Below are 27,093 nucleotides of genomic sequence, written 5' to 3'. Positions count from 1 at the left end.
TGTTTCTTTACTGTCATTTTGTATATGTATCATTGTTTTGTGAGTTTAGTCTGATGTCCTTTTGTGTGTATTATCATTTTGGAATCTTTTTTGTGTTTTTGTTGTTGCTTTGCGTATTTTTGTTGACATTCTGTGCATTTTGTTATTTTATGTATTATGTTGGGCTTCATATTACTTCCAATTTCTTGAAATAAAATGTTTGGCGGATTTGTCTTGCGGGGGCCTCACAGAATTAGAACGAGGGCCGTATGAGGCCCCCGGGCCACCAGTTGGCCATGCCTGGTTTACCCTGTTGTTGTAACTGTCGTCATAACTTCGTTTTCTGTTGTTCTTTAGAGTCAAGCTGAAGCTCATTACAAAGGGAACCGCCATGCCCGGCGAGTCAAAGGCATCGAAACTTCTAAGAATCGATCTCACGACGGGGAAAAGTCTCAAACCCTGCCCCCCACCTCCTCACCGTCCCCGCCTGGGGGCCCTGGCCTGGCTTTAGACAGTGAGCCCATCAAAGCAGGTGAGACGGCAGAACCAACAATAATCTATCCATCCATTCAAGGTGTTCAGAGACTTCTGCAGGGAAATTAAATGCAAATTATGCAGAAATAACAAAGGTGTCTGATCTCAGCGCTCAGGAGTATGTTGGCGTTCTTTTGAAATCACAACTTTGTGTATGTGATTGGTTTAACTTTTGGCGGTAAACGCTGTCAAAGATATGCATAAATTGATACATAAATACTGCAAACTTCAGCAAGAGGATAAAAACGTAATCTCTGACTTCAAATGACAACTAAACAAAACACCTCTGTGCCTCCAGTTTGTAAAGTTTCATATATTATGGGTCAAATCAAAACTAAAACTAGAAACTAAATAGTTTGTTTGTTTGATCTGCTAAAAGTTGGAGGCAGTTTATTCAATTTGTTCCCCCCCGCCTGCACCCACTCTCCACCCCATGTGACGACATCAAATCAAGCCTTCACTTCAAAGCAGTGAGTCTATTGGTCTGAATACAGCCAGAAAATAATTGATGAAAATGCTTCATGATCATATGACTGAAGTGAGGCAGGGTCACCCTAAATCTGACTCTCATTTCCCGCTGAAGTTAGTTTATATATTTTACACCAACATCTTACACTGGGTGACCTTTAAAATATGACATATTCATTGCTATCTGCTGATAATAAAATGACATTATAAGTATAGGTTTTACTAAAATGTTAATATCAAGCACTGTTTTGAGTCCCTTTTGTCAGTGCCAGTGTAAAAGCTCATGCTATTGGTGCACACTAAACCAGTGAACTCAGTTTGGTTGCAGGTGAACACTGGTGTGGTTTCCATGCAGTTCAAAATCTAAATGTACCATTCAGAATCCTAAACAGAGGAAGTCATGTACAGCGCAGGGCATTGTGGGTGTTTTAGTGGCTTGTTTTAGATTGAGCTGCAGTTTGAATTATGTACAGACGACAGTAGCATGTTGTTGGATAACAAAGCAAATATATGAGGCCTAAATTGTTTAATTTAAGTTCCTTTTACATCTTAAAACTCTATGGTAATACTTTACTTGAAGTTTTATACACAAAGGCAAACATTACGCCTGTCATTAGCAGGAATAAGGTGTCATGAAGGCTGTCATTAAGTGGTGTTCGTTACCCTAACCCTTTGTTAACTTAACCCCTAACCTTAACCTTAAGCCTAACCCTACCTAACCATAACCCCTAACCCAGGTTTCTGCAACATGCAGCTCTGGAGCCTCATGTGGCTCTTTGACTCCTTTGCCATGGCTCCCTATAGCTTTAAAAAAAACTATTGAAATAAATAGTTATTTTTTTTACAGAGGCTATTAATGATTAATGACAAATAAAATCAAGATATAACAATTTGTTAACCTAAAATAAATCATGTTGTGCAATGACTCAGCACCTTCCTACGTCACCTCCTGCAACATCTACAGAACATCAACTTTCCTGCACCTGTGGCTAACCTTAAGTTTTAAATCCCTGGTACGAGAACTAAACCAACAAAAACACTATTCTGGAAGAAAATAGAGATTTTAATTGTGTGGGAACAGATTCATTTAACCACCAATGTGCCGGTTAAATATGCATGCTTTATGTGAGGCAAGAAATTAGCAATTAGCATGTGTTGATCACATGACCATGTGTCAAATTCAAGTTACGTTTGGTAGCCTTTCAAATACATCTTATATATATATATATATATATATATAACATTGTGTTCATATAAACTTAATTTATTTTAAACTCTTTTTAAGTTTCCATTTTTATATATAATTTTAACTGTATATAATTTAATACACTGTATTGTCTTCATTGAGAAGGTATTTTTTTGGCTCCAGGAGGACTTTAATTCAGGTGAGATGAGGTTAAATGGTTCCTTTTAGAATAAAGGTTGCAGACCCCAACCCTACCCCACCCTACCTAACCCCACTAGATCCCTCCACCTAACCCAAAAAATGCCAACATACTGTAGCTCCAAATGTGTCATAATTTAGTGAATGACACTTAATGACAGCTTCATGACAGCCCTATGTATACAACTTCAAGTATAGTGCTACCAACTCTATTTCATAAATTATTGAAATAAAAACAAGCTTGTTGCTGAGGGTGAGGCTGACTGAGGAAAAATAAAGATGATGTCACCCTGGAAGACTGTTACGGACCAGAATCCAAGCCAACAACTAAAAGCTCCATGGGGGAACTAATGATCTGACTAATGTGAAATAGTTTATAGTTCATGTGTTATTTATCCATTGATGAGACATCAGACAACAACAGGTTCCACTCTCTTTCATAATTAGGTCTGCACTTATGTTCTGTGACCAAAGGTCAGGAATTAAATAAACTGTCCATCTTCTGGTGCTGGTAACTAGACGTTTTGTAATTGAGGGGAGGAAGTAGAGTAAAGCGGCTGATTGATAGAAAATGACTATAATTACTCTCCTATATTTTGCTATTATGAAAAACCATGATTTTTTTTTAGTGTCTGAGAACTATGATAAGCAGGGTTTTAAATATACTCTCGCCCTCGTGGGATATTTAAGGAAAAACTCCCTCTGTGAGACTTCCTGTGATGACCTTTATACTCACAAGGAACCAAAACAGGCCCTCCATCAGCCCAATCCCAAAGTAGCAACATGTGAAAGAATGTCTTTTTCCATTTACGCTTTTTTTTGGTCATTGATATGAGTTCTTTGTCCATTTTTTTCAATTTACTGGGTGGTTATAGTGTGTATGACTGTGTGCCTTAGTGTGTGTGTGTGTGTGTGTGTGTGTGTGGGGGGGGGGGGTTTGTTTCATCTGCTACGACCCAGTGGTTAAAGCAGCTCACTTTGGTGAAGTTACACTGATAATAACTAGAGGTCGCATTGGACAAGAAACATAATAAGCACACGCACGATGCGGCAGATACAGGCACCCAAGATTGTGGGAAGATGGTTTCCCACAGTGTGAGTAACAGAGAAATATTTGTTTTTGACTTCAGGCTAGTTTCCTTCGAACAGATAGTTTAACTTTTCTTTCCGTTTCATGCCATATTACATTATTGCCGATTCTGCTGAAAGCGTAGGTTATTCTATCATAATGGTCAAATTATTTTTCATTGTTATGACCTTAACTTTTATAGTTTGTTACTGCAGTGATGACCATAAACCTGACATATGACGACCTTGCTGAAGGTGAAAGTGCTATCGAATGGTTTATGAATGTTGGAATGCAATGGTTTTTTTAACCTCACAGCACAGATCATCAATTTTATGGCCCTCCAAGGATTTGTGGTTAGCGATGCCCCAAAAGCGGAGGTCCTTAGCTTTGGGGGATTTGAACTTTGACGAGTTGAGGGTTCGCCAAGACCTTTGGGCATTTGAGAGGCAGCTGTTGCACAGAACAGAAACTGCCTGACACTCCCAGTGTAATGAAGGGGCTGCTTAAAGCCACCATGATAGAGCATGCTCTTATCCACACTAGCTGTCAGACGCACACACATATCTACCCAAGGTCAATTAAACAGATGACTCTCTTTAATGTGAAGGCTTGGGTTGCACTGGTTAGGAGGTGACTGTGGTTTCACGTTACACAACGCTCTGAAGGGCTTTTTCATCCTGTTGGTCTTGGAGTCAGAGGACATTTTCTTGGAATTTGCTTTTGTTTTTGCACCCAGAGCCAACACTTTTATAAAACAAGTCTGAAATAACAGGAATGCAATATACGGTGTGTGTTAGTGGGAGAGTGTGTTTTTATATACCCGCTGTGCGTTAGGACAGAACTGGGACATAAGCTAGACTGGGAAAAGGCACCAAAATGCATAATGGATGTGGCTCTGATCAGTAGGACCAGTATTGGGTTTCGTAGCTTGTTAAACATTAACGATGGGCATGATGGTGGCACTGGTGGCAGACGGTGCCCTGCCGAACACACTATAATAAAATAAAGTCTTTGCCTCCAACAAGTTGTGCACACCTACCTGCAACACAACAACAAATGTACCTGACATAACGCATCATCTGGCACATACATTCAACCAGGGCTTATGGTGCCCTGGGCAGGAGTGGACTATGTCCCCACACACAAATAAAAAACAATATAATAAAAACTGAATGCATATAAAGTTTAAAAATAAAAACACAGTGTGTGCACAAGACATACAGATGCATAATTTATTTTACTTTTATTGTTATTTCTTTATTTTTCTGTATTCTGTAAAGTGGCTTTGAGTCAAAAAAAAGTGCTAAATGCATTATTATTATTATTATTATTATTATTATTATTATTAGACATATATAACACCTTCAGGTATAGTGCAAATATCCTGAGGGTACAACAATGGTGCAAAATCCAAAAGCAATGTAAAACAGTGCAATAAAAAGTATAAAAACAATAAAACAAATTATTATTATATGTTTTATTGTTTTTTTTTAGGGGGGATTCAATTTGGCGCCCCTCCAGCAGATGTGTTGCCTTGCGGCCTGCACTCAACTCATTAGTATAATAAATATCCAGTTGTGTGTGTGTTTTTTTTTTTTTTTAATTACATGTGGATTCTGATTTTTTTTTTTCAAATTTTATTCATAAAAATAATCTTCATTGATAAGCTATAGCCCCATTAATAGGTAATTATCTTTATAAAACATTGCAATTTAGGAAATCAGAGTTCCTTTTATCATCAAAAATTCCATTGTTTTTCAAACATGGACACACATTCTAGACAGAGCTTTAATATCCTGAAGTAGATTAGGGCAATAGAGACATAGAAAACATCTGGACTGAGTTATTTCCCTTTGCTGACCTCTCCTCATGCACAATACCCTCCTCTGCTGGACGATGAGATTGAAAAGGAGCCGAGACAGTCAACTGGCTCATCTATCGCTGACACCCAGGACAAGGTCTGGTTTTGAAGGATCCGGCTTCACATTGTCAGGGCAAGGAAAAGAAAAAACACGTCCAGTCAATTGCAACTTGTGTCCAAACTACTTTCAGAAAGTAGAATAAATCTATTGTGGTTCTTATTTGAGACAGTAAAAAATTGACTTGTTGAGATGAAGAGAGAAATATTGTACTCATGGGGAGCTCAGAAACAAGCCCAAAGCAGGATTTGTTATAGAGTGATGAGTGAAAAAGTCATTCACTGTGTTGTAGCCTGAGTTTGAGATGGTTTCATAAAAGCAAACCTTTCAGCCAGCGTGGATCATGAAAACCAACATTACAATGTGGTCCAACACCTCTGCCCCATCCCACTCCATGGAAACTCAAACCATATGTGGCATGTTGAGGACAGATTTGTTTCTTATACATGGAGAGTCACGTGTTCGTGCCTGTGTGGGGGTGCTTTTCTGAACATGATCTGCTTTATTCAACTTTTGTCAGTCAGCGTTACAGAAAAAAAAGGTTGTGTTCCATGCTCCTCGTTGTTAACAATGCTGAAATCTCAACTCAGGAGAAGTATTATAGTTTTAGATCAATTGATTGAAATGTAAAAGATGATGATGCAACAGATTTGGTTATAGTGAACCATAAAATCCACATTTGCAAGTGCAGAGGTGATTGAGTTGCTTTTAAGGGTACTTGTACTTTTTTGAGTATACTTCTAAATCAGTAATTCCACTTGTACTTAAATAAGTTTTGAAAAAATTAAAGTCATTTGTTACATTTCTACACCCATCCGTTACTGAGTGAATTATTATTAGTATTTTTTTGCATCGTGCCAAACCACCATTGAATGCATAAATGTAGCTATACTTAAGGTTGGGATACACTGTGTGATTTTTTTCACTCAGCTCCAGCTCAAGTTGTGAGACTCAATTGCAGAGCTCGAATGTTCGCAACTCACGATTCATGTTTTCACACTGTACGGACCGACACTCTGACACAATCTGACTTTTCACACTGTACGTTCAAACACGACACGTCGAGGTCTTGTTTCCGGAAAAGAAGAACTCTGAAGCGTCGCCATTAAAACAGAAGAAGAAGAACCCAGAAGTGGAGAGACACTCTCAAATCTCTGCAAAAATACTTCAGAAAAAGAAAAGGCGGTGATGTGATGGACCAGGAACTGGCTGGACAGATGTGAGCAGTACGATCCGTCAATTCTACAACGGTCCTACTGTGTTCGCGCATGCGCAGTGTGAGAGTTTGAAATAAGCCTATGTCACGTACTGAGTTTACCTCCGTACTGAGATTATAACCCTAACCCTAACCCAGTCCAATAAATAAACAAATACAACACGTGTCCATTCACTTTGAAAACAAAAATAAACAAAAATTAATTGTTAATTTTCTTTGCAAAAATTCATTTTCCGGTAGTGTGCATGTGTGCGCATGCTCACACTGTATATGTGCATATACAATCTCGGTACGATGCGAACTCAGTACATGACACCTGTCCGTGGCTCTGCTTCAACAGTGTGGTACCCTCACAAGGAGCGACTGGATTTGAAACATATTTGATTTCCTTACGACCAAACAATTGCTGATCGGAAGCTGGTCGTGAGGTGTTAATCGCTTCTCGTGACCCCATGTATACTACACGATGCACGACACATGATTTAGCAGAGACACGGCCCGATCCCAAAAATAGACGCACGAGTCAAAAATCGGCTCAAAATGGGCCAAAGATTGCACAGTGTACGCCTGCCTTTACATACACATATATATATACATATATATATATATATATATATATATATATATATATAGTTGTAATAATTAGTGCATTTTGTCTTTTTTGAAATATACAGTTTGTTAAGATTTCATTTATTCAAACAAGTTTTTTTCAAGAAATGTTATCTCCAGTCTTCCTCAGAGGTGATTTATTGTCACTTCTGAGGAAGACTGGCAGTTGACAGTTGAAACATGTCAGAAGATACAATTTCCTGAAAAGAACTTGTCTGCGTGAATTCAACTTTACATATGAAAATAATTGTACATTTTGACAAACCTATTATTTTATACAGATGCCTTTGTGGAAAATAAATAAAGTTGCTCTTTCTTTTTAAGTTTACACATGAGATGTTTACTGTATGCAAGGGAACCGTGGTACGTTTTATCACCAAAAATAAACGCAGGGGCTGAAAGTAACTAGTAACTTTTACTTTGAGTACTACTTCATTGAGCTACTTTTTACTTGTACTTTAGTATTTTATGTATGACTTACTTGTACTTGAGTAGAATTTCAATCAAGTAACAGTACTTATATATATGGATATATCAGGACTCATTACACCTCTGTGCAAGTGTGACAGTGAGCTTCCTGTGATAAAAAAAACAACAAAACAAAACCCCAAATTCACGTGGAAGCCTTAAATATATCCTGCACGTTATCCCTTTAACACTATAATCCAGTGAGACTTTTCTGTGGCATGACTCCGGCGCTGCATCCTGTGGAGTTTGGAGAAAGGCCTACGAGTCCCTGCTGATGTTCAGCTTTATTTATACCACACCCAAATTTAGGTGGTCTTTTTCTCAGCCACCACTCCTCACTGGTTTGGTTTAGGAAAACCAAAGTCCCTGATGTATGGGAGTGTCCGATTGGGGCCGTTTGTGAAAAAGTGCATTTCGACTATCCGAAGACATGAGAGAGAAGATGCCAGAGAGATGTGAGCAGGGGCTGTAGTGAAAACCTCCGTAAATACAGTATATTTGTTTGGTTTGGATTGAACTTAGCAACAAAACTTCCATTACTGCTTTAAACTCGAAGCCAAAAACAACAGGTGTGCAATGAGAAGTCTAATCAGTATCTGTTTCCTGTTTCGGAAAAGTGTCAATTAAAAAAAAAAGACCACATCAGAGAAAGATCAGCTTAAAAGCTTCTGAAAGCCTTGGATCTTATTAAACACATGCCAATGAAAGGCTGAACGGTTTTCCTCTTCTCATCCACTTTGTGTGTAGTTTAAATTAAGTCACTCTTTGTGGCCAATTATGGTTTACATTAGAGAAAACAGGTCCCTTTGTGTCGCCGTGGGTGATCAATGGTTCAACAGTGATGTGGTTAGGCTGCAGTTTTACACATTTAACACATACAGTATCAACGTCTGCTGTGAAACACATTGAGCTTGAAAAAGAACTTATTTGGTTTCTTTGTTGTTTCTCTCTCTTTTTCTGCAGACGAAACACAGCCTCTGTCACAGTTAAACGGGCCCTTGCTGGCCCCGGGGCCGCTTCCCCCTCTTCAGACCCCTCCGACTCCACCAATGGACTCTCCCGCGCCTGTCCTTCCCACCGTCACACCTCCGTTAATTCCCCCGACCTCCTGCTCCCCTGGCTGCGGCCCTGGCAGCACTAACTCAGAGCAGTGCGGTTCTGGACCTCCAGGTTCAGGAGCCGTTGGCACTTTGACCCCTAGCAACCCCTCTGCCACAGAGACGGAGGAGGATAAAGCCAAGAAGCTGCTCTACTGCTCTTTGTGCAAGGTGGCGGTCAACTCATTGTCACAGCTGGAGGCTCACAACAAAGGTGGGTAGTTTGATGTCCCTGACTGTTTAAATAACTTCAAAACTTCAAACAAAAACAAAAAATAGAAATATATATATATATAGATATATATACCACAACAAGCACTGAAAGAGCACAACCCTCTGCAAAGCTCAAAATCTCCTCTATGACAGATATCCTCAGTGGGCACTTTTTTTCCTCCAAAATCACAATGAAATTTATTTTAAATGAAACTTGGTGGAGGTAATTGAGGAACCAATTTGACAGAAATGAGTCAAATTTCCTAAAGATTGGTCAATTTCAAACCAAGATATTATGTTTTGTCATTTCGCCAATAATGAGAGATAGGAATTTTTTTTTACTTTTTATTTTTTTATCTGATCCAGAACCAGTAATCATATTGATTCGGATCCCCAAGTTAATGGAATCTTACATGGCATAAAGTCTACTTTAAACTTAAAATTCTTTCCCCCCCCCCCTTCCTTTGTTTTTTTTTCTTCTTCTTTTTCTTCTGTACATTGTTCTTTCATTTATTGTGTTGTATCTGAATTTCCGTGAAGTGCACTCGCGAGCCCCACCCAGCCCGTTATTCTAGGTAGCTTCCTGGCACGGGTTTTACAGGGATGATCGTTTTTGTTTTTGTTTTTATTTTTCTCCATTGAAACTAGTCAAATCAAATTCCTGTCAAGTTTGATTCATCAGAGGAGGGTGGGTCCACCACAGAACAGGAGAAATCTGACCCTTGTTCTGGGATTGAACGTTATATCCGGACTCCCTCAGCTGGATGGCGTTGCTTGCTTTTTGGACTAAAAGTCACAAAACTCGATGGTCACTTGTATTTGTTTATGCAGATGATGTCTTGATATTTTGTCCATTCCAAATAAAAGATACAATATATATATATATATATTAATGTTTAATACTTTGACGTAATCCAATACTGTAATATGGCTGATTAGGGCCAATTTTGATGGAGAAATTTTTTTTGCAAATCAAGAAAAAAGTCGAAATGTCGTCATCAGAATTGAAATTTCGAGAATAACAATGAAATATATCAATAATGATAGATTATTATGAACAAATAGGTAAAGCCTTTTAAAAACAGCCTTTGCGGGGTACGATAGTTGTTGTAAATTTATACTCAGACTCACTTTCGCTTTACTCATAATTGATATATTATTAGTGGCTTTCCACTAAATGGATATTAAATATCTTTAAAGGTTCCATGTCATGCTATTTTTCACCCATTTCCATTTATTCGAAGAACCCCAAAAATATAATATTTGAGGTTTATTTTCCCAAACTTGTCTGTTTTCCAGAGTTTTAGCCTCTGAAAAGTCACATTCTGATCAACTCTACACAAACAGGCTGATTTACTACTTATGCATATTCATGAGTGGGCATGTCTATAGACGGGACACTGACTTCACGTAGGGCCAGAGGACGGCCCACCCTCCTCCCACCCACTCCGTAGCTGAGCTCATGCTGCTTTATCAACATGAGACAGAGCGTGGGGGCGGGGCATTCGGTGGTACATACATAGCACTGCGCGAAGGACGCTGAAATGCTCACCTTTGTGGGCGTGTCTGTTTACTTGTCAATCACGGCAGAGAGCTTCCTGGAGGCGTGGCTTCTCCAGCTCAGTGCCGCGTCAAATTCGTCATCAAAGTGGGAACGCGTCATCAAATTGGAGCGAGGTGTTTGGGCTCACCCTGCAGTAAGAAAGGAGCAAATCACCCTCTAACTTACGATTGAGGGAATCAATAAAAAAACACTGTGAACATGTGTATGACGCCCTAATGGCACTTTATGATGTTTAAAGCACAGAAAAGTTAATTCAGCGTATCATGGGCCCTTTAAGATCTGCACGTCATGTATTGTGTATGAGCAAAGTGCATGGAAAGTGCACAAGCTGTGGTTTACAGTCAGATGAAGGAGTTCCCTGATCACCTGTTAACTGATCTGTATATTCTGTTACTGAGCTCTCCTTCACAAGGCTTCAATACCTGCATGCTAAAAAAAAAAAAGTGATTCCTGTTCCCTGATGCCTTATATTTCAAAGATTTGCTGAGGTGGGTGATTTAAGCATACCAACCATTGCAGCAGGGATTAAAGCAAAGGAATGGACGGGAATAAATGGCTGCTTTATGGGTGAACTCAGTACAATTGCAGCTTACACATTCTGTCAGACGGCTTTCACACATGACAACACTTCCTCTGGGTTCGAAAACACCCTGAGGTGCTCGCTGCCAGCTTTAATCCTTTCTGCCCTTTATTATTCTGCTCCGTCCGTGACCTTGATCCCTGTGAGGAGAGTTTGTATCTGCAGGACTTTGACTCTGTCCTCAGAGAGTTTGAAGTTTAGGCTTTGTTTTGCACATGAATGAGTCCAAAGTCACAGTGACCAAGGTAACTAAACTATACTCTAGTACAGGGTTAGGGTCAATTATAGTTGTCATTTGCGTAATTGATAATTAATTACAATTATGGCATATTTATAATTGCAGTGGTATATATATTTATTAATATATATGTTGACATTGTAATTGAGTTTAGATCATTACTTTGTAATTGTATTTGCCATGAAAATTCTATAAAAATTATCAAATATAATTTAACGCTAAACTAGGGAACTGTGTTACAGTTCTACACATATATATGTATACAATTATTAAAATATGTTTCATTTCAAGCTTTGACACATTTTGCCATTTAAAAAAAGGCTCCGACACCCACACCAAAAATATTAAAAGCTATATTTTCATTGATTAGGAAGCCAAACAAGGAAACCAATAGATATGGAAAAAAAAATAGATGATAGATATTTGTTTTTTGTGTATTTCACAGCTGATTTAGGACACGTTTTAAGATAAGAGATGGTAACAAAAAGCTAACACAAGAGGAAGGTTAACTTGTATGATGTTATTTATTTCAGTATTAACTGTAATTGAACTTTAGTAATTGAGAACATAATTATAATTAACTCTCTGAGGATAAAAAGTCATTTCAATTTAGTAGTAATTGGAAAAAATGCTGGTCTCTTATGATGACGGGTCCTAAATCAGCTGTAAAATACACTTAAAACAAATATCTATCATCTAATTTATTTCCTATCTATTGGTTACCTTGTTAGGATTCTTAATCAATGAAAATATAGATTTGAATATTTTTAAATGGTAAAATGTGTGAAATAATAATTGTTAACTTCATATGTGTAGAACTGTACATATAGGACTGTAACATGGTTCTCCAGTTTTGCGTTGAATTATAATTGACACTTGTTATAGAATTGTCATGGCAATTACAATTACAAAGTCAATTATCTGAACTGAATTACAATTTCACTACGATTACGACAGCAGCAGATGAAAGAAATTACAGTTATAATTTTTGCCATAATTGCAATTAATTATCAATTATGCAATTACAATTACAATCGATCCCAGCCCTGCTCCAGTAAAGCTAGCTACTGATCATTTAGCTACTAGCTAAACATATTCAGTACATGATTAAATAGTCCTTTTATCCCCTGTCGTGATCATTTTTTTTCTGAAGTGGCCTACTAATACATCTGTGCTGCCTCTGCTTACACACAGTACCAAAATAAAAGAACGCACACACAATGTCATTTAGTGTTTCTCAACCGTGATCATTCGGGGTCGCAGCCCGCAGGCAGCTTGTTGGCTCTGGAGTTCAACTCCTGGATGATTGAAAGGTGAAACAGCTGAAACGAGATGAAGGAAAACAATCTGGAAGTAATCACCCTCACTCTCATCCTCGGAGTTCAAACCGAGCATGTTAGCAGGGTTCAAAAATAAAAGCATATGTCATACAGCCACTGAGAGGGCGCGTGGTCGAGTAATGCAAAGAGACGCAACAGAGAAAAAAAAAACAAGTCATTTTCTGAAGGATGTCTGCTTAGATGTTGGTTTAGTCACTGAGTCACTTTTACGTAAAGAACATCCATTGTGGGGTCCATTGTTAATCTGAAATTCAACAGAGACCCCCAAGAGCACATTTTTTAATACAAGCAAAAACCCTGTCATCCCAGCTTCTTTCTTTCAGAGCCGCCTGCAGCTTGATCTCACCCTGATGCTTTTCTCCTCCCCTGTAACCTTAACTCTGTTCAAAGGGCTTTAGAGGGAGGCTCGAATTTGTCTCTCTGAGCCAAAGACAGATTGATGCCTCGCCGCTGCTCCCTGAGAGATGTGGCATTTGAGTCGTGTAGAGAAGAGAGGCGTTGTTTTTTTTTTTTTTATTTGTCCACAAGACAAGAACAAGATGTGTTGTGCTTTCTTTCTTTTTTCAAATAATAGTACAAAATCATCAGTCTTCACAAGAAATAATGTGATCCAGCATGAACACAGCCGTCAGCAAGAACACTTTTAAAGCTGATCCACTCAGCGTTTAAGAATGCAATACATTAGTAATCGTTCAGTGTAACAAATCCCCTAATTTGTCGATGTAATGGTCTGGTAAATATGAGGACTTGGTTGTGCATGTTTTGTTTAGTTTTTCTTTCAATGTTCTGGTTTCCTTTCTTTCCAAAAACACGTTAGGCTTTTATTTTCCTCCAAGTCTAAGGCGTATCCTGTCTCTGAGTCCTGTTTCAGTGTAAATGTTATCTGAAGCTGGACAGAGTTTGAAATATTTCGTTTTTTAACCGTACCCCAATCATTTTTGTCCTAAAAAAAATGACATGTTTAGCTCCAGTATAAAAAATCAAAGGCTCCACATTGATTAGAATGTATTATGTTCTTACAATATGCAGAGATAAAATAACTGTGGTTGCTCATCAATATGAAATCCACAGTGCTGTGAGTGTCTCTGCTGCCCTCTTCTGTTCAAAGCTCAGCACTACATGTATGCTGAGAGCAGAACCACATGGATTTGTCCTTGTCATTGCCAGAGTTTGGGGAAAATAATATAATTTCAATGGGTAATTTCTGTATTGTTTTGTTTTTGTTGTTTTTTTGCTGTTGCCATATTTTATTTTATTTTATAAATTACTGAGCTTGGCTTCTAAAACATACTGGAAAATGATAAAAAATTAAAACAAAAAAATTAATTGTTGTAGTGCCGGAAAATAATTGTCAATTCATACACTGTAAAAAATAAAATACTCTGAATTTACAGTATAACTTGGTTACTAGTTGCATTATTTTCAAAGTATTTTTTTTTTACAGTAATCTAGTACAATGATTCTCAACTGGTGGGTCAGGACCCAAAAGTGGGTCGCGGATCTGTACTGGGTGGGTCGGAAACAGCTGGTCAAAAATAAATAAATACTTAATGTCTCTCAAAATGGACTTGGACAGGCACATGTTGCACAGAAAAATATTTGGATTTATGTTTAAAAAAAACTTTATTTATAATACTGACTTTGGTTTGTCGAATTCTAAATAAAAAAAATAAATAAAAAGTGGGTCACGATTTAATGGCCGTGGCAAAATGTGGGTCCCAGGGTGAGACCAGTTGAGAATCCCTGATCTAGTATACATTTTTTACAGTAATGTATTGGACATGTTTCACAGTAAAATACAATGTGACTACAGCTGTTGTAGTCTAAATTTTTACTTACAGTATTGTGATTATTACAGTTGAAGCCTGTAAAGTTATAATACAGTAATTTGTTGTGATATTACTGTTGAATATTGTAAAGTTCATTTTCTCGATGATCGAAAATGTGTCAAATTTGTGAAAGCTGTGAGAAAAAAAAGAAAAAAAAAAAACAGTGACTAAGTTTGTTAAAAATAACAGTAATATTTTGCACTCCAATCTATGTTGACATTTAAATGTAATTCCATCTTGTTTAATAGCATTGTTGACCTGTCGTTTGTGTGTGTGCTGCAGGTACTAAACACAAAACAATACTAGAGGCGCGAAGTGGGCTGGGGCCCATCAAGGCATATCCTCGCCTGGGCCCCAAGCCCATTGGAGAGCAGGGCGGGGGGCCAGTGGACCCCAACACTCAGGAACGAACCTTCCACTGTGAGATCTGCAACGTGCGGGTCAACTCTGAACTGCAACTCAAACAGGTGGGAGGAGAATACATCCCATAATCATTTTAATCCTGAATGTGATACAATGAAGATTAACGTTAGAAACTTGACTTCATGTTCAAATGTATAATTTATATATCCATTAGTAATTAATGTTTTTTTCATGCTTTTATTCGGGATATCTCGGTACAACTTTTTCACTTCCGATACGATATTGCCGCTTTGAATATTAGCCGATACCAATAACGATACGATACGATACGATACAATGTCAGCACAAAACATACATACTTTTATTACTTATTTTGTAGTGTAGAATGTTAGAAAAGGCTTGATCACGTGATGTTACTCAAACAGAGAACAATAGTCAACAATTCAAGTTCACTTCAGTTATTTTCTACCGTCACTTTTATCGGCGATTTTAGATGCAGTCCGATAAAATCTGATATTTGGTTTGTTTTGTATATGTTTTCTGGCTGATATCGGACCAATATCCGATATCAATATCGGATTGGGACACCCCTAGTTTATATTAAGGATCCCCATTATCTGGTACCTTAGTAACCAGCAAGTCTTCCTGGGGTCCATCAACTACAATATAATCAAATTACAAATACCATTAATAATATACCTGATAAGAAATTTTAAGACAAACATTTAATAATCCTCATAAATAAAAAAAATTTAAAAAGAAAACAGATAAAACATTTTTTAGCTTTTTAATGAATTAGATATCAAAGTAGTTTATTTTAATAAAATCAAAATTTGTCAAAGACCGGTGTGATCATTTAGAGCTCACAGATGGAATAAGAGTTCAAATAGAAACAGAAAGAGAATAAAAATAAATAAATAATGACACACCGAATCAAACATCAGTGGAGTTTTGACTCCAAGCCGCTGCGACATTTGGGGGAAAACTAATGTTCACAGCATTCATGTTTGGATGGTGTGAAGGGAAGCACAGACAAACACAGGGAGAACATGCAAACTCCACACAGAATGACCCTTTATTGATAGAATTGACGTATTGCACGGAGCAACAAACTTTCTAATGTAAGTAGATGCTTTACTGAAGATAAAAATAGTATATTGTTGAAGGAAACATGTTAAGGTTATGCTCCTGTAATTTTTTGTTTCTAGCACATATCAAGTCGAAGGCACCGGGACGGCATGGCAGGCAAGCCTAACCCTCTGCTCAGCCGACACAAGAAGCACAGGGGTGCTGATCTCACGGTAAGCTTTCTGTTCTGATCAGATGCACAGTGATCACAGTGAACACTGTCTCTACCTAGTATGTGTTGGAACCATACGCGGAGTTAGAAATAAACAAAACAATTCTTAATAAAATGTACAATACGTAATGTTCATATATTTTAAGTGCCATAAATCACAGTGACTGTACAAGTTTTCAGTGAAATGGTCCCAAACTTTTGAGACTTTAGGTTGGTTCTTCTTCTGTTGCGCAATTCTTCTTCACAATGTAAATGGTGAAGCGACGCTGCGACCAGCAGTTCATGTATGGTACTGCAGCAAAAATGAAGCATAGGATGTGGCCGCCACCCTGATTTTATCATGAATTTACAACATTAAATAACGCATCGACGCAAATTTTTATTGTCAACATTATCAATTATGTTACTAATCATTTTTGCATTATTGTATATGTTACACACATTGTGATTGGCATGAATCTCAAGATGGTCTATATCTCTATAAAAGTAAGGAAGTTTTGCGTGCGTGCGTGCGTGAGTGTGTGTTTGTGGAGCGAATTTCTCCTCGACGCGGTGTCTGTTCAACCTGAAACTTTTTAAACAGCTTCCACGTAGCCCGAGTGTGTGCATCCGTTATTTTGGACTTATTTGGTGATGCAAAATGTTTATTTTCATTGTATTTTGAAATAACAGCAGAATCAACACAAGTTACACCGGACGGAGGGTTAGATCGGAGAGGGGGGACGGCCGTCTGAGCAGCCGCGCTCACACTGATACTAGCAAAGCTCTCAAGTCTCACACATCCAACCTTCAAACTCTACTTAAGCACCCACATACATACTTCCGACGAGCAGTGTACTAATAAATTAACATTGTTTTTTTTCTTTTGTCCCCCCTGGCAAGAATCTCAAACTCCGCCTATGATAAAAAAACAACATGATTTTATTCAGATAAAAGCTGTGTTTGTCCTTCTAGAACAATATGAAATTAGCTCAAACCTCTCCAAAGTGTTGGATCAAAAGACTGCTTCTGTTCATCTGGAGACCTTCTGTGGCTAATAATTCAAATGTTCTCTCTCCCTTTCCACTTCCTTCTTGTGCCTTTTCCATCTTTTATATATTTTTAGTCTACTTTGTCCTTCTCCAAGGATCTCACCAAAGCTTTGGGCGCGGGGCTTCTGCCCAGCCCGCTGGCAGTCGCTGCAGCAATGGCCGCGGCGGCGTCTTCAAACCAGCTCGCTCTGCGCGCTGCTGCTCCTGCGCCTCATCCACACCATCACCTCCTGCAGGGTCCACCTCTGAGTCACGCCATCCTGAGACCCGCCCCCGGGCCCATCCGCACCACTCACGGGCCCATCCTCTTCTCTCCTTACTGACACATCACCGTGACCTGACTTCAGCCAGTCAGGAACACCCACTCCCAAAGCACACTGTGAAGCCACAAACATGATCAACGACAAACAGAAAAGAGGGGAAATCATCTAATCATCGAACAGACGGAGAAAAGGAAAATGAGCGTCGGAGCGGAGAACAAAAACTGTCCCTCTCTTTCCTTTTACCTAAAACTGTCCGTTCCTTCTCCCTCAGTTCTAAAGACAGAGGAGATTAGCAGAGGAAGGACATTCATTATGCATTTAATTCCCTTGTACATTTCTCTCTCCTCTTGCACAGTGGCCCAGTCATGGACGTAGCTCCAAAAGAAACATACAGATCTTAAGTGTTAAACCCCACGTAGCGTTGCAAAGGCATTCTCCGACAGGTTGAATTTCTCTTGTCATTATGGTTCATTGTGTTACTCTCATCCTATGCATCTCAAAAACAAAGACAATAATGTCAAGTCAGTAGGTTAGCGACTTCCAGCTGTTAGCCATGGCAGTGCTGTGCATGCTGTGCTTGGAGGTCAACACCTCTTTGTGACACTTGGTACTCAGTAGGTACAACATGACTGTGGCTGTGACACGTCCGCTGGGCTCAGGGGGAGGAGCAAAAAAAAAAGGGACCATTGGGATTGCACTTCTGTTGGAGAAGTGAGAGGAGGGGCTGGCACGGGTCAGTGGGGTTGACCACAGGCAACATGTAGACGCACAGGCCTCAACAAATCGGTTTCAAAAATAGACCAAACCAACAAAAAAATGCTACAGGGCACAACTGCCAACCTCCATAACAGTCAAGACGGAGCTTTAAAAAGATGTGGGGTTGGGAGAAGCAGCAGAAATCACACATGGATTCATTCTACACAGCTGTAACACATCGGTTTTCAACACATGATCCCAATCTTTTAAATGTCCAGTAATTCTCCTCGGAGAAAGATGAGCCGACGTCACATCTCTGCGAGCTTCATCCAGAGACTCACTGTGTAGGTGTGACCTGTATGGATGCTTTCATCTTGTTTATGTAGACTTCCTCTTATTGTATGGATCCTCTGCACTCCTGGGTTAACTTCTCCCACTCCTGCCACGTCTTCTCACTCCTCTCTTCATCCAAAGGTTTATTTACGACATTACGAGTGCTGTGTGAGTCACAGTTCATGCCAGAAGCCATGATGCTGAAGAAATACCACACAAATTAGAGGAAGATGAAAGCCAAATAGATTTTTTTTTTGTGGAGAAATGATCTTGAGCTGGAATGACAACCAAGTGTGAACCAGAGAGGAGCCGCCAGAAGCGGGAACCGACGTCTAGCCCAAGGCAACCAATGATACTTCCTGTTCTTTAATGAAAGCCATGAAACACACCATGATTTGTTTGCTTTTACAAAGACTGGTGAGCACTTTGTTATGTTTGTTTCAGACTGTTGTTTTGCATTTGTATCACACACAAAAGGAGTGAAATACAACAGAAAATACAATAGAAGTGTTTTTATAGGGAAGATTTGAAAGGCAGAATAGGAAATGAAGAAAAGGGGTGGACATATGGACAGCACATGTTATCCACTGTAATCCTGGGGCTCCTTCTTCCAGATTATGGGGGCAACTTCTTTCTCCAAAAGAGAATAAAAATGTATGAAAATTAAACAAGTTGTTATTAACCGCACTCTTTTTCACACAGAAAGTGATGTTTATAGTCACAAACAAAGTAGCGCCTCCAGGAATGTGGTGGATAAGTGACAGACAAACTAACACATATGTCAAACTCAAGGCCCGGGGGCCAAATCCGGCTCTATAGAACATCCAATTTGGCCTTGCAGGAGAAATAAAAAAATGACAGAGAATCCATGAATCATTGTGTAAATTTCCAACATATTCAGTTGTAGATATCTCAGTTCCTTCAAATACATGATTGCAATGAAACTCAGCAATATTCACAGTGGTCACAGTTTTCCCATGATTATCACATTATGGCAGTATTTTTTTTTTTAAATCAAAATTTTACCAAAATCCTGCCATTTTCCTCAAATTACTCCAGAAAATTGTCCTAAATTAAATTAAAAAAATTATCAAATAATCAAGGCAATTTACAGTAAAGAACTTGCAGCGAGTGATATCTGTCATTAATTGCTTGGATATTGTTGGTGCCTCACATATTTTACATATAAATTTTTTCGTAGATGTGCAAACTGGGGCACGTTAAGGTTAAAATTACTTGTTTTCTCTGCCAAAAGTTTGTGGCCCACTTCAGATTAAACCAGTCTGTATTTGGCCCCTGAACTAAAATGAGTTTGACACCCCTGGACTAACACATGCTAAGCAATGACTGGTCAAGGCAGTACACAGGATACATAAAGCAAACCTATGTCGTCTGAGAGCTTGAAACTGACACTGTCCTTTTTCATTGAGAAGCAATGAGTTTTAATGTCTTACCTTTGTGGAAATATTGCAATGCAATGAGCAATTTTTATCAGAGTGACTTGTTATCGTCGTGACATGTTGTCTGAAGCCGTGTACTTAGGAAGCGAGCGCGCCAGCCTACAGACTTTTCTGTTCTTCCATGTGTAGCTCGAGTCCTCCAAGTGTTTGAGTGCTGACAGATAGAGACGTTGTGGCAGTGCAAAGGGACCGACCCTTCATATTAAAGGGCCTTTTTCATGGTATCTCTGCTTGGGTAACAGGGTACAACACTAAAAAAAAAAAAAACAACAGGGGATTTAATCTGGATCTGTTCAAAAGGCTTTTGTTTGGGGTGCATTGCTATTCAGTTTCTGGGTTGTTGTTTTTTTTTCAGTGTAAGTAAAACTTTAGAGGAACACTAATAATGCCATTACTTAAAGAAAAGCTTGGCCTTTGAGTCAGCATCCACCACTGTGCTCTTTATGTTTCTGAACAAGTTCATTTTGTGAGTGAGAAACTATTCCAGGGTCGGTGCTTTCTTCCTGTCGATGTGTGTAACAATATGTATTCTTCTATGTGTGTGTGTGTGTGGCATCTTCTCCCTTCCTCACTTTCCACCAATCAGAGTTTGAGGCAACCTGGAGCTCTAAAGTGGCCTAAAAGTCAAGGAGACTAAAAAAAAAAAAAAAAAAAAACTGCACACGTTTGTTTGGGAAGACCGATGAAGCACCTCAGAGTCAGCATCCATAACCCAAACTAATAAAAGTACTGCAACTGTATTCCTAGTAAGTTAGTAAAAGTAGCACCACAGATATGTTCATATTGTCTTTGATATGTTCATGAGGTGGTCATTCATTCAAGAGTCATCCTCATTATTCACACGTGGGAAATAAGTGTTAGATTCCTATGTTTCAAGCAGGTATTACATGTTAGCTGTGTGTAGGCCTTTAGCCTTAGCCTTATTCTGCCCTCAGTCTCTATCTGACCAGAGAGAGAGATGGAGGGGCTGTGGTGTAATTTCTTTCCTTGCCAATAAAGTTATTTTTGGATTTCATCATCAGAGGGACAAGGAGTTTGTATGGCGAACTGTAGCAATACCTGACTCATTCTGGCCGCTCTCGTTTATTGCAATAAGAAGATTAAACAATAAATGTGTATGTGAGTAAAACATTATAAATGTAATTTAAATAAAAAAAAGAAACTTTATGGTAACTACTATTGGTATCAAGAGAAACCATGGTGGGAAAAAAGTAAATGTCAATAAATCATTCAATAAGTCTGTCTGTAGAGTTTTTCTTGGTTACTTCTGATGCACAAAACAAGTTACACAACGACAACATCCAAAGCACCAAATTACATTTATTTATTAATATTTTTCAATATCAATACATTAATTCCAGCTCAGTTCAGGTACATTTCAGGGTTCATCTACTTTATAGTTTTGAAAAATAACAAAAAAAAAGAATAAATACAAATTTCTAAACAATAAAGGGGGGACGATATTGTAAGACAAGATATCACGTGTATCAAAACATCACAAGATGGATTGCCAAGGGTATAAGTGGTAACGTGAGAGATGGAGTTGAATTAATTCATATCTACACCAGATTGTTTTGATTTATTTTCTATATTCCTCTTGAGTTGAAAAGGTCAAACCCAGGGTAAGTACAGTATGTCCAGAGTTAAAGTCAAATAAAAGCATGGTTACTTTTCTGACTTCTTTTTTTTTGTTTTTGGGGTCATTTTTCCTTTCCAAAAGTTTCGTATCGTATCATGAACTCAGAACATAAATATATAACAGTACATAAACGTATATAAATCATTACATACAGTAGATTGCAGTCTTGTGTAACAGCATTATAGCTTGTTAATTAATTAGTGAAGGTGTAGGAGGCAACAAAATTCAACCCATTTCAACTTTTTCAACCCATTTCAACCTTATTGCTATTGTTCAGTTCTTGCTAGGTTAATGCTTAGCTAATGCTAGGTTAGTGTTAATGCTAATGCTAGGTTAGTGCTAATGCTAGGCTAATGCTATTGCTAGGTTAGTGCTATTGCTAAACTAATGCTAACACTCAGCTAATGCTAGCTAAATCTAATGCTATGCTAGTGCTAGATAATGCAAAAGCTAATGCTAATGCAAATTAATGCTAATACTAAAGCTAATTAATAAAATGCTAGCTAATACTAATGCTAATGCAAATTAGTACTAATGCTAAGCTAATGCATCCTCACTTGCATTTTCTTCAGGAATTGCAAACATTCTAGTTGAATTTGTTATTATTGCAAGTTAAATGTAAAATTAAGTTTATAAAATTGTTATATAAAATGTTGTGATACAAAAAACGCGATGCCAGATGGAATTATTGAACAATTTTTAAGCTTGTTTTACGCTAAAATACTAGTTTTGAGAGTTTACGCTTTAGTCACTTCTTCCCTGTCTGTCTCTCACACTAACTCCACTCAGCACTGGCTCTAAGCACTCAGACTCTTACATTGCAGAGGCACCATGACACAGACTCCAGGACTGTGTGAACCACTGACTGTAGTTGGAGGCACAGGGGGGATAACTCCCTCAGTTATGAGTGATGACACAAGATAGGTGGAAATAGTGTATTTATTTCACTTACGTAGCATTACAAATTTACTGTGTTTGAGCCTTATGTAGCCTACAGTAAAATAATTAAAATTATTTTACAGCATAAAGTGATTTTAATGCAAACAAATCATTAAAGCAACACTGTGTAACTTTTGGCCACTAGGGGCACTAGACCTGTAACTTTCACACCAAGCGCCCCTAGTGGCCACAAGTGCCGCTGCACCGTCGCAAGCCAGCCTCCCTTGTCTTTTTGATTGTGTATGCAGACAGTAGTTGACCTGTTGGTTGAAGAGAGATCATTGATTCACCATTAAAAAAAAGTAATGGTTTATGGTTAAGGTTTATGTAAGTAGGAATCTGACTTAAAGCGACAACTTTCACATCTTCACTGTCTGTAGAGCCGCGGCAGCAGCCCCTTCCTGCTCCCTCCCGCTACAGTGCAGACGGCTGCTGCGGAGGGCTGTGCTACACTTCCTCAATCTATCGGGGCAAAATTAAAGCGGTTAACTTCTTGAATAAGCCTACATTCTGGGTGAACTCATCCTTTAGTAACTCCTTAAGCTGATTATTTAAACCGTAAAAACAGGAGCTGTCTATGGTTAGTGCTGTAAACATACGGCCGGAGAAGAAGAAAAAGAAGTGATCAGACCTCTTTCTCTCTCCTCTGTCACCGCCAGTGTTGGGAACGTTACTTTTAAAAAAGTAATTAGTTAACTGAGTTAGTAATTGAATTACTCTAGAATAAAAGTAACTCATTACAAAGGAAAGAAACTATTTGCGTTACTGTAAAAAAAAAAAAAAAAAAGTTGCTATATGTCAAAGAATTCAGATTTTAGATGCGTGTGTCGTTGTGAGGTGCTTCATTAAATTCGAGTTGCTTACAACTGATGTGGACAAAGCCTTCACTCCTGGATATAATGAACACTTCACATACACATTCTTGCCTTTGACAACAATTAATTTAAAGTAGTGTTTTTATCGCCGCCTTAAAAATGCCAACTTTCCATCGGACTGCTCCGCGCTCGCCATCTCTGCTGCTTCATCAAATCTGTAGTGGTTGTGTGTGTGTGCTGGCACGTGTGTAAAAACACTGGCTCTGATTGGCTACCATGAGAGATGACGCCGCCTTAGCCAATCATAATCGCTCACCTTGTTTTTAACCCACCTCCTCACTACAGCTGCGTAAGAAGCCAGGGGTGCTTTGGATAACAGTTTATTCAATCAATGCATGTAACGCACCGCATTTAATGTTCATTAACGTTAACGGCGTTGTAACGGCGTAAAAAGTAATTAGTTAGATTACTCCGTTACTGAAAAAAAAAGCCACTACCTAACGCCGTTATTTTAATCGCTGTTATTCCAAACACTGGTCACCGCTTCTACACACACAAACACACACACACACACACACGCACACACACACAGTTCCCTGTTCATAGCGATAAAGTGATGAAGTGACCAAAAAGCACCACTTAGTGAAAAATACTAGCAAAGCATTAGCTCCATGAGTATATCAGAGCCTGTGGTCACGTGACTGCTGGAAAGTGAAAGGCATTCTCCAGGTCACATGACCTGGCCAAAGACGGTCAGTCTTTTCCAAACTTACATAGTCGGTATTTCAAGAGGGAAGCCCCACTCGGAGCATTGATACTGTCAAGCGCTGTATATTGGCCTGAGGAATCATTAAAATAACTCATATGCATCAACTTTTTAGGTCACAAAGTCCGCTGTGTGGCTTTAATACAATAACATTTGGCTGACCCACCACCCCAACCAAGCTCCAGTATCCCTTATATTTTGACAGTTGTACAGGAAATCTAAAATAGTTACTTATCAACCACTTACTAAATACAATTTGGTGATTAGAATGTGGTAGGCCTATGCTGACATTGAAATGCTGTGAGCATTCCTACTAGAGCTGGGCGATATGGACCAAAACTCATCTCTCAATATATTTTCTCACAATGGTGATATACGACACAAATCTTGATCATTTTATGTCAAATGAAGTCTGACCAGAAAGACAACTCTGGGTTAAATTTGCTGATGCAAAATGCCACACAGGCACATTTATTAACATACAGTCATTGTGTTTTATGGCACTTAACATATTTGTAGCCTATATTATGTGCATTATATTAAGAATTGTATTTTTTCGAATGAATTTGGAAAAAGTGTAATGAAAACTTTTGACGCTCCCCCCCACCTCCAACCCCCTCAAACGCCGCGTATGGGTAGGCCTATGTGTTTATTGCCTTTTTAAAGGAGAAAATATGAATTTTGGTCCATATTGCTCCGCTCTAATTGCAGCTTATACAATGTTTGAGTATGACAGACATTTTCAGGGCACCCCACAAACTCCAATGTAGAGTTAGTGGCGGAATAGTTTGTGCATCACCAAGCCAATATTCAAATAGTTCAAACAATTCCTTCAAAGTGTTTTTTATCTTGGTTTTCTTTTTTCAGGAAGTTTAAGCATGTTTTATCGGCCCGATCCAGTAACTTTAGCAAATAGTCATCAATCGCAGCTGCCATGGAGCAGCCTAATTGACTTGGTGAGCAGCAGCTGTACAGTGCAGTGAGTGGGGCTGGCGCTGTATTGTACTTCCTGATGAAAAGCAACATTGTCAAGTTGGAACATATGCTGAATTCCTGTGTAAGACAACCAGCTTGTTGTTTACATCAGACATTTTTCGAGCATCAAGGTGTAGCCTGGTAGTTAGCACTGCCTCACTGCCAGAAGGTCCTGGGTTCAAGCCCTGGGGAAAACATACTCCTGGAGATAGATACCAGCAAACCCCTGCGACACTGAACAGAAACATGTGAGTCGAATGGAAAGTTTTAAAGAATTCCTACACTTTAGAATAAATCATGCTCAGTACTCAGATGGGCCACTAGATGGGGTGCTGTGTCACATCTATGCACAGGCTCACTGAAAAAAAAGAACCGCAAGAGTCTTAAATGATCACAAACCATGTTAATGAAACATCAGCAGCTGTATACTAGTGAAGAACAAAGGCAAGGGATGACTGCCCAAAGTGTTTAAGAATAGCAGGTTTGGATGCTCTTGGGAAAACAGGGGGAAGGAATTTGTCAAAAGTATGGGGAAACCAGGCACTCCAAAATTAAAAAAAATTAAAAAATAAATGGAAAAAAAAAATCCTCTCTCGTTTAGATTTTCTCAATTTTGGAGTGCCTTGTTTCCCTATTTTGTAGCTGTATACTGGTTTTGTAGTACTCGAGACTGGTCTTGGTCTCGAGACCACATTTTAAAGTAAAGGTCTTTATGTTGTCTCGGACTCGAAAGCATTTTTGTAAAGCATTTTGTCTTGGAGTGTCAACATTAGGGATTTCTCATCAAGACCAGTCAAGAACAGCACTGATTTCTGCTATTCGTCAACTTTATTAATGTGATAATGAGAAGAACTTAATACAGTTGATTCATGCTTTTTTGCTGTCAAATGTATTTAAAAGAAACTAAAAATAAAGAGAGAATGTTCTGTAACTGTTCAACCTTGTCATGGTTTTTGAAATTGATTTTTTGGCCTCGGTCTTAGTCTTGACTTGGTCTTGAACCCCAAAAGTCTTGGTCTTGTCTTGGTTTTGGTGCAATTAGGTCTCATGAAAGTCTTGCTCTCGGACAATGTGGTCTTGAGTACAACACTACTGTGTACTTGGATGGTGTCCACTCATTTTAGGGAGCACGAAGCAACTGGTGTGATTGGAAAAACCTTTGTTTCACTGCCTAGAGATGGGCTATTAGATACATGTCGGCATGGCGTGCAGCAGTTGAAAATACCCACATCAAAATGACATTGGCTAGTTGTGCACTAGAAGGCTATAGAGGTAGAACCAGCAGCTCTTTTCCTTGAGAGCTCTGTGTATCGAGATGTGCCAAAACTGCCAATAGCATGGCCAGATGGGCAGGCAGGGGTCCTTAAATGGAATCTGAAGAGGCAGAGATACGTAGCTGCACTTTCCTCCAAATGGAGGTCTGCACCTGAGATGAGAGGGCATATTTTCAGTCCTCTATGTCTACCATTCTAATATTCAACCAAAAAGGAGAAGACTTTTTTTTGTAATTCAAAGATCTGTAAGAGAAATAAACAAAGCTGAGCTTTTGTTCTGTTTTAAAGCAATATATTTTTCCTCTCTTCCTTCCTCTTGGAAACCAAAGTCATTTCATGTGCATAAATGAGGAAAGAGAAAAAGCCACAAACTTTAGAGTAGCACATATTTGTTCTCACAGCGTGCAGTAAACACAGTGTCCTGAAGTTTCATACATTCACACTCCTTTGTCAAGAAGTTCTCAAAGAAAGACTGAATATTCTACTTCTGTTCGTATAGAAAAGTACAGCGTGTTCAACAGCATGACACACACGACACAAAAGACTGACATATACATCTACTAGTTTTTAGTCCATTTAAAACCTGTTGTGCCTTTCTGTACCTCACTATAGACCTGTCACACTTTTGTTCCCACAAACCCATTTAGAGCTTAAAACACTCTTTTTTTGACTTGTTGACAATTTGTGTTGAGATCAACTGAAGTGTTTGCTCTTTTTTTTAAACACTTAGCG

The 27,093-nt window shown here is 38.7% G+C and overlaps 1 protein-coding gene across 7 annotated transcripts in view; it reads left to right on the top strand.

The window, feature by feature from the left end:
• znf385a (zinc finger protein 385A) overlaps positions 1 to 21,192 on the top strand; it is a 102,872-nt gene extending 81,680 nt beyond the window's left edge. For 6 of the 7 annotated variants that reach the window (XM_028452036.1, XM_028452041.1, XM_028452038.1 and 3 more), the window contains 5 exons: positions 337 to 511; positions 8,610 to 8,957; positions 14,790 to 14,974; positions 16,079 to 16,171; positions 17,276 to 21,192. In XM_028452036.1, coding sequence (XP_028307837.1) covers positions 337 to 511; positions 8,610 to 8,957; positions 14,790 to 14,974; positions 16,079 to 16,171; positions 17,276 to 17,524 — 1,050 coding nt within the window. In that variant the 3' untranslated portion in view covers positions 17,525 to 21,192. The remainder of the gene's footprint in view (positions 1 to 336; positions 512 to 8,609; positions 8,958 to 14,789; positions 14,975 to 16,078; positions 16,172 to 17,275) is intronic. The other variant, XM_028452037.1, reaches the window with a different exon arrangement.
• Positions 21,193 to 27,093: the final 5,901 nt, after the last annotated feature.

This window comes from Gouania willdenowi, chromosome 7 (assembly GCF_900634775.1).
Source record: "Gouania willdenowi chromosome 7, fGouWil2.1, whole genome shotgun sequence".
NCBI lineage: Eukaryota > Metazoa > Chordata > Actinopteri > Blenniiformes > Gobiesocidae > Gouania > Gouania willdenowi.
Note: the sequence above shows the minus strand (reverse complement) of the source record. Positions and strands in the feature narration are given on the sequence as shown.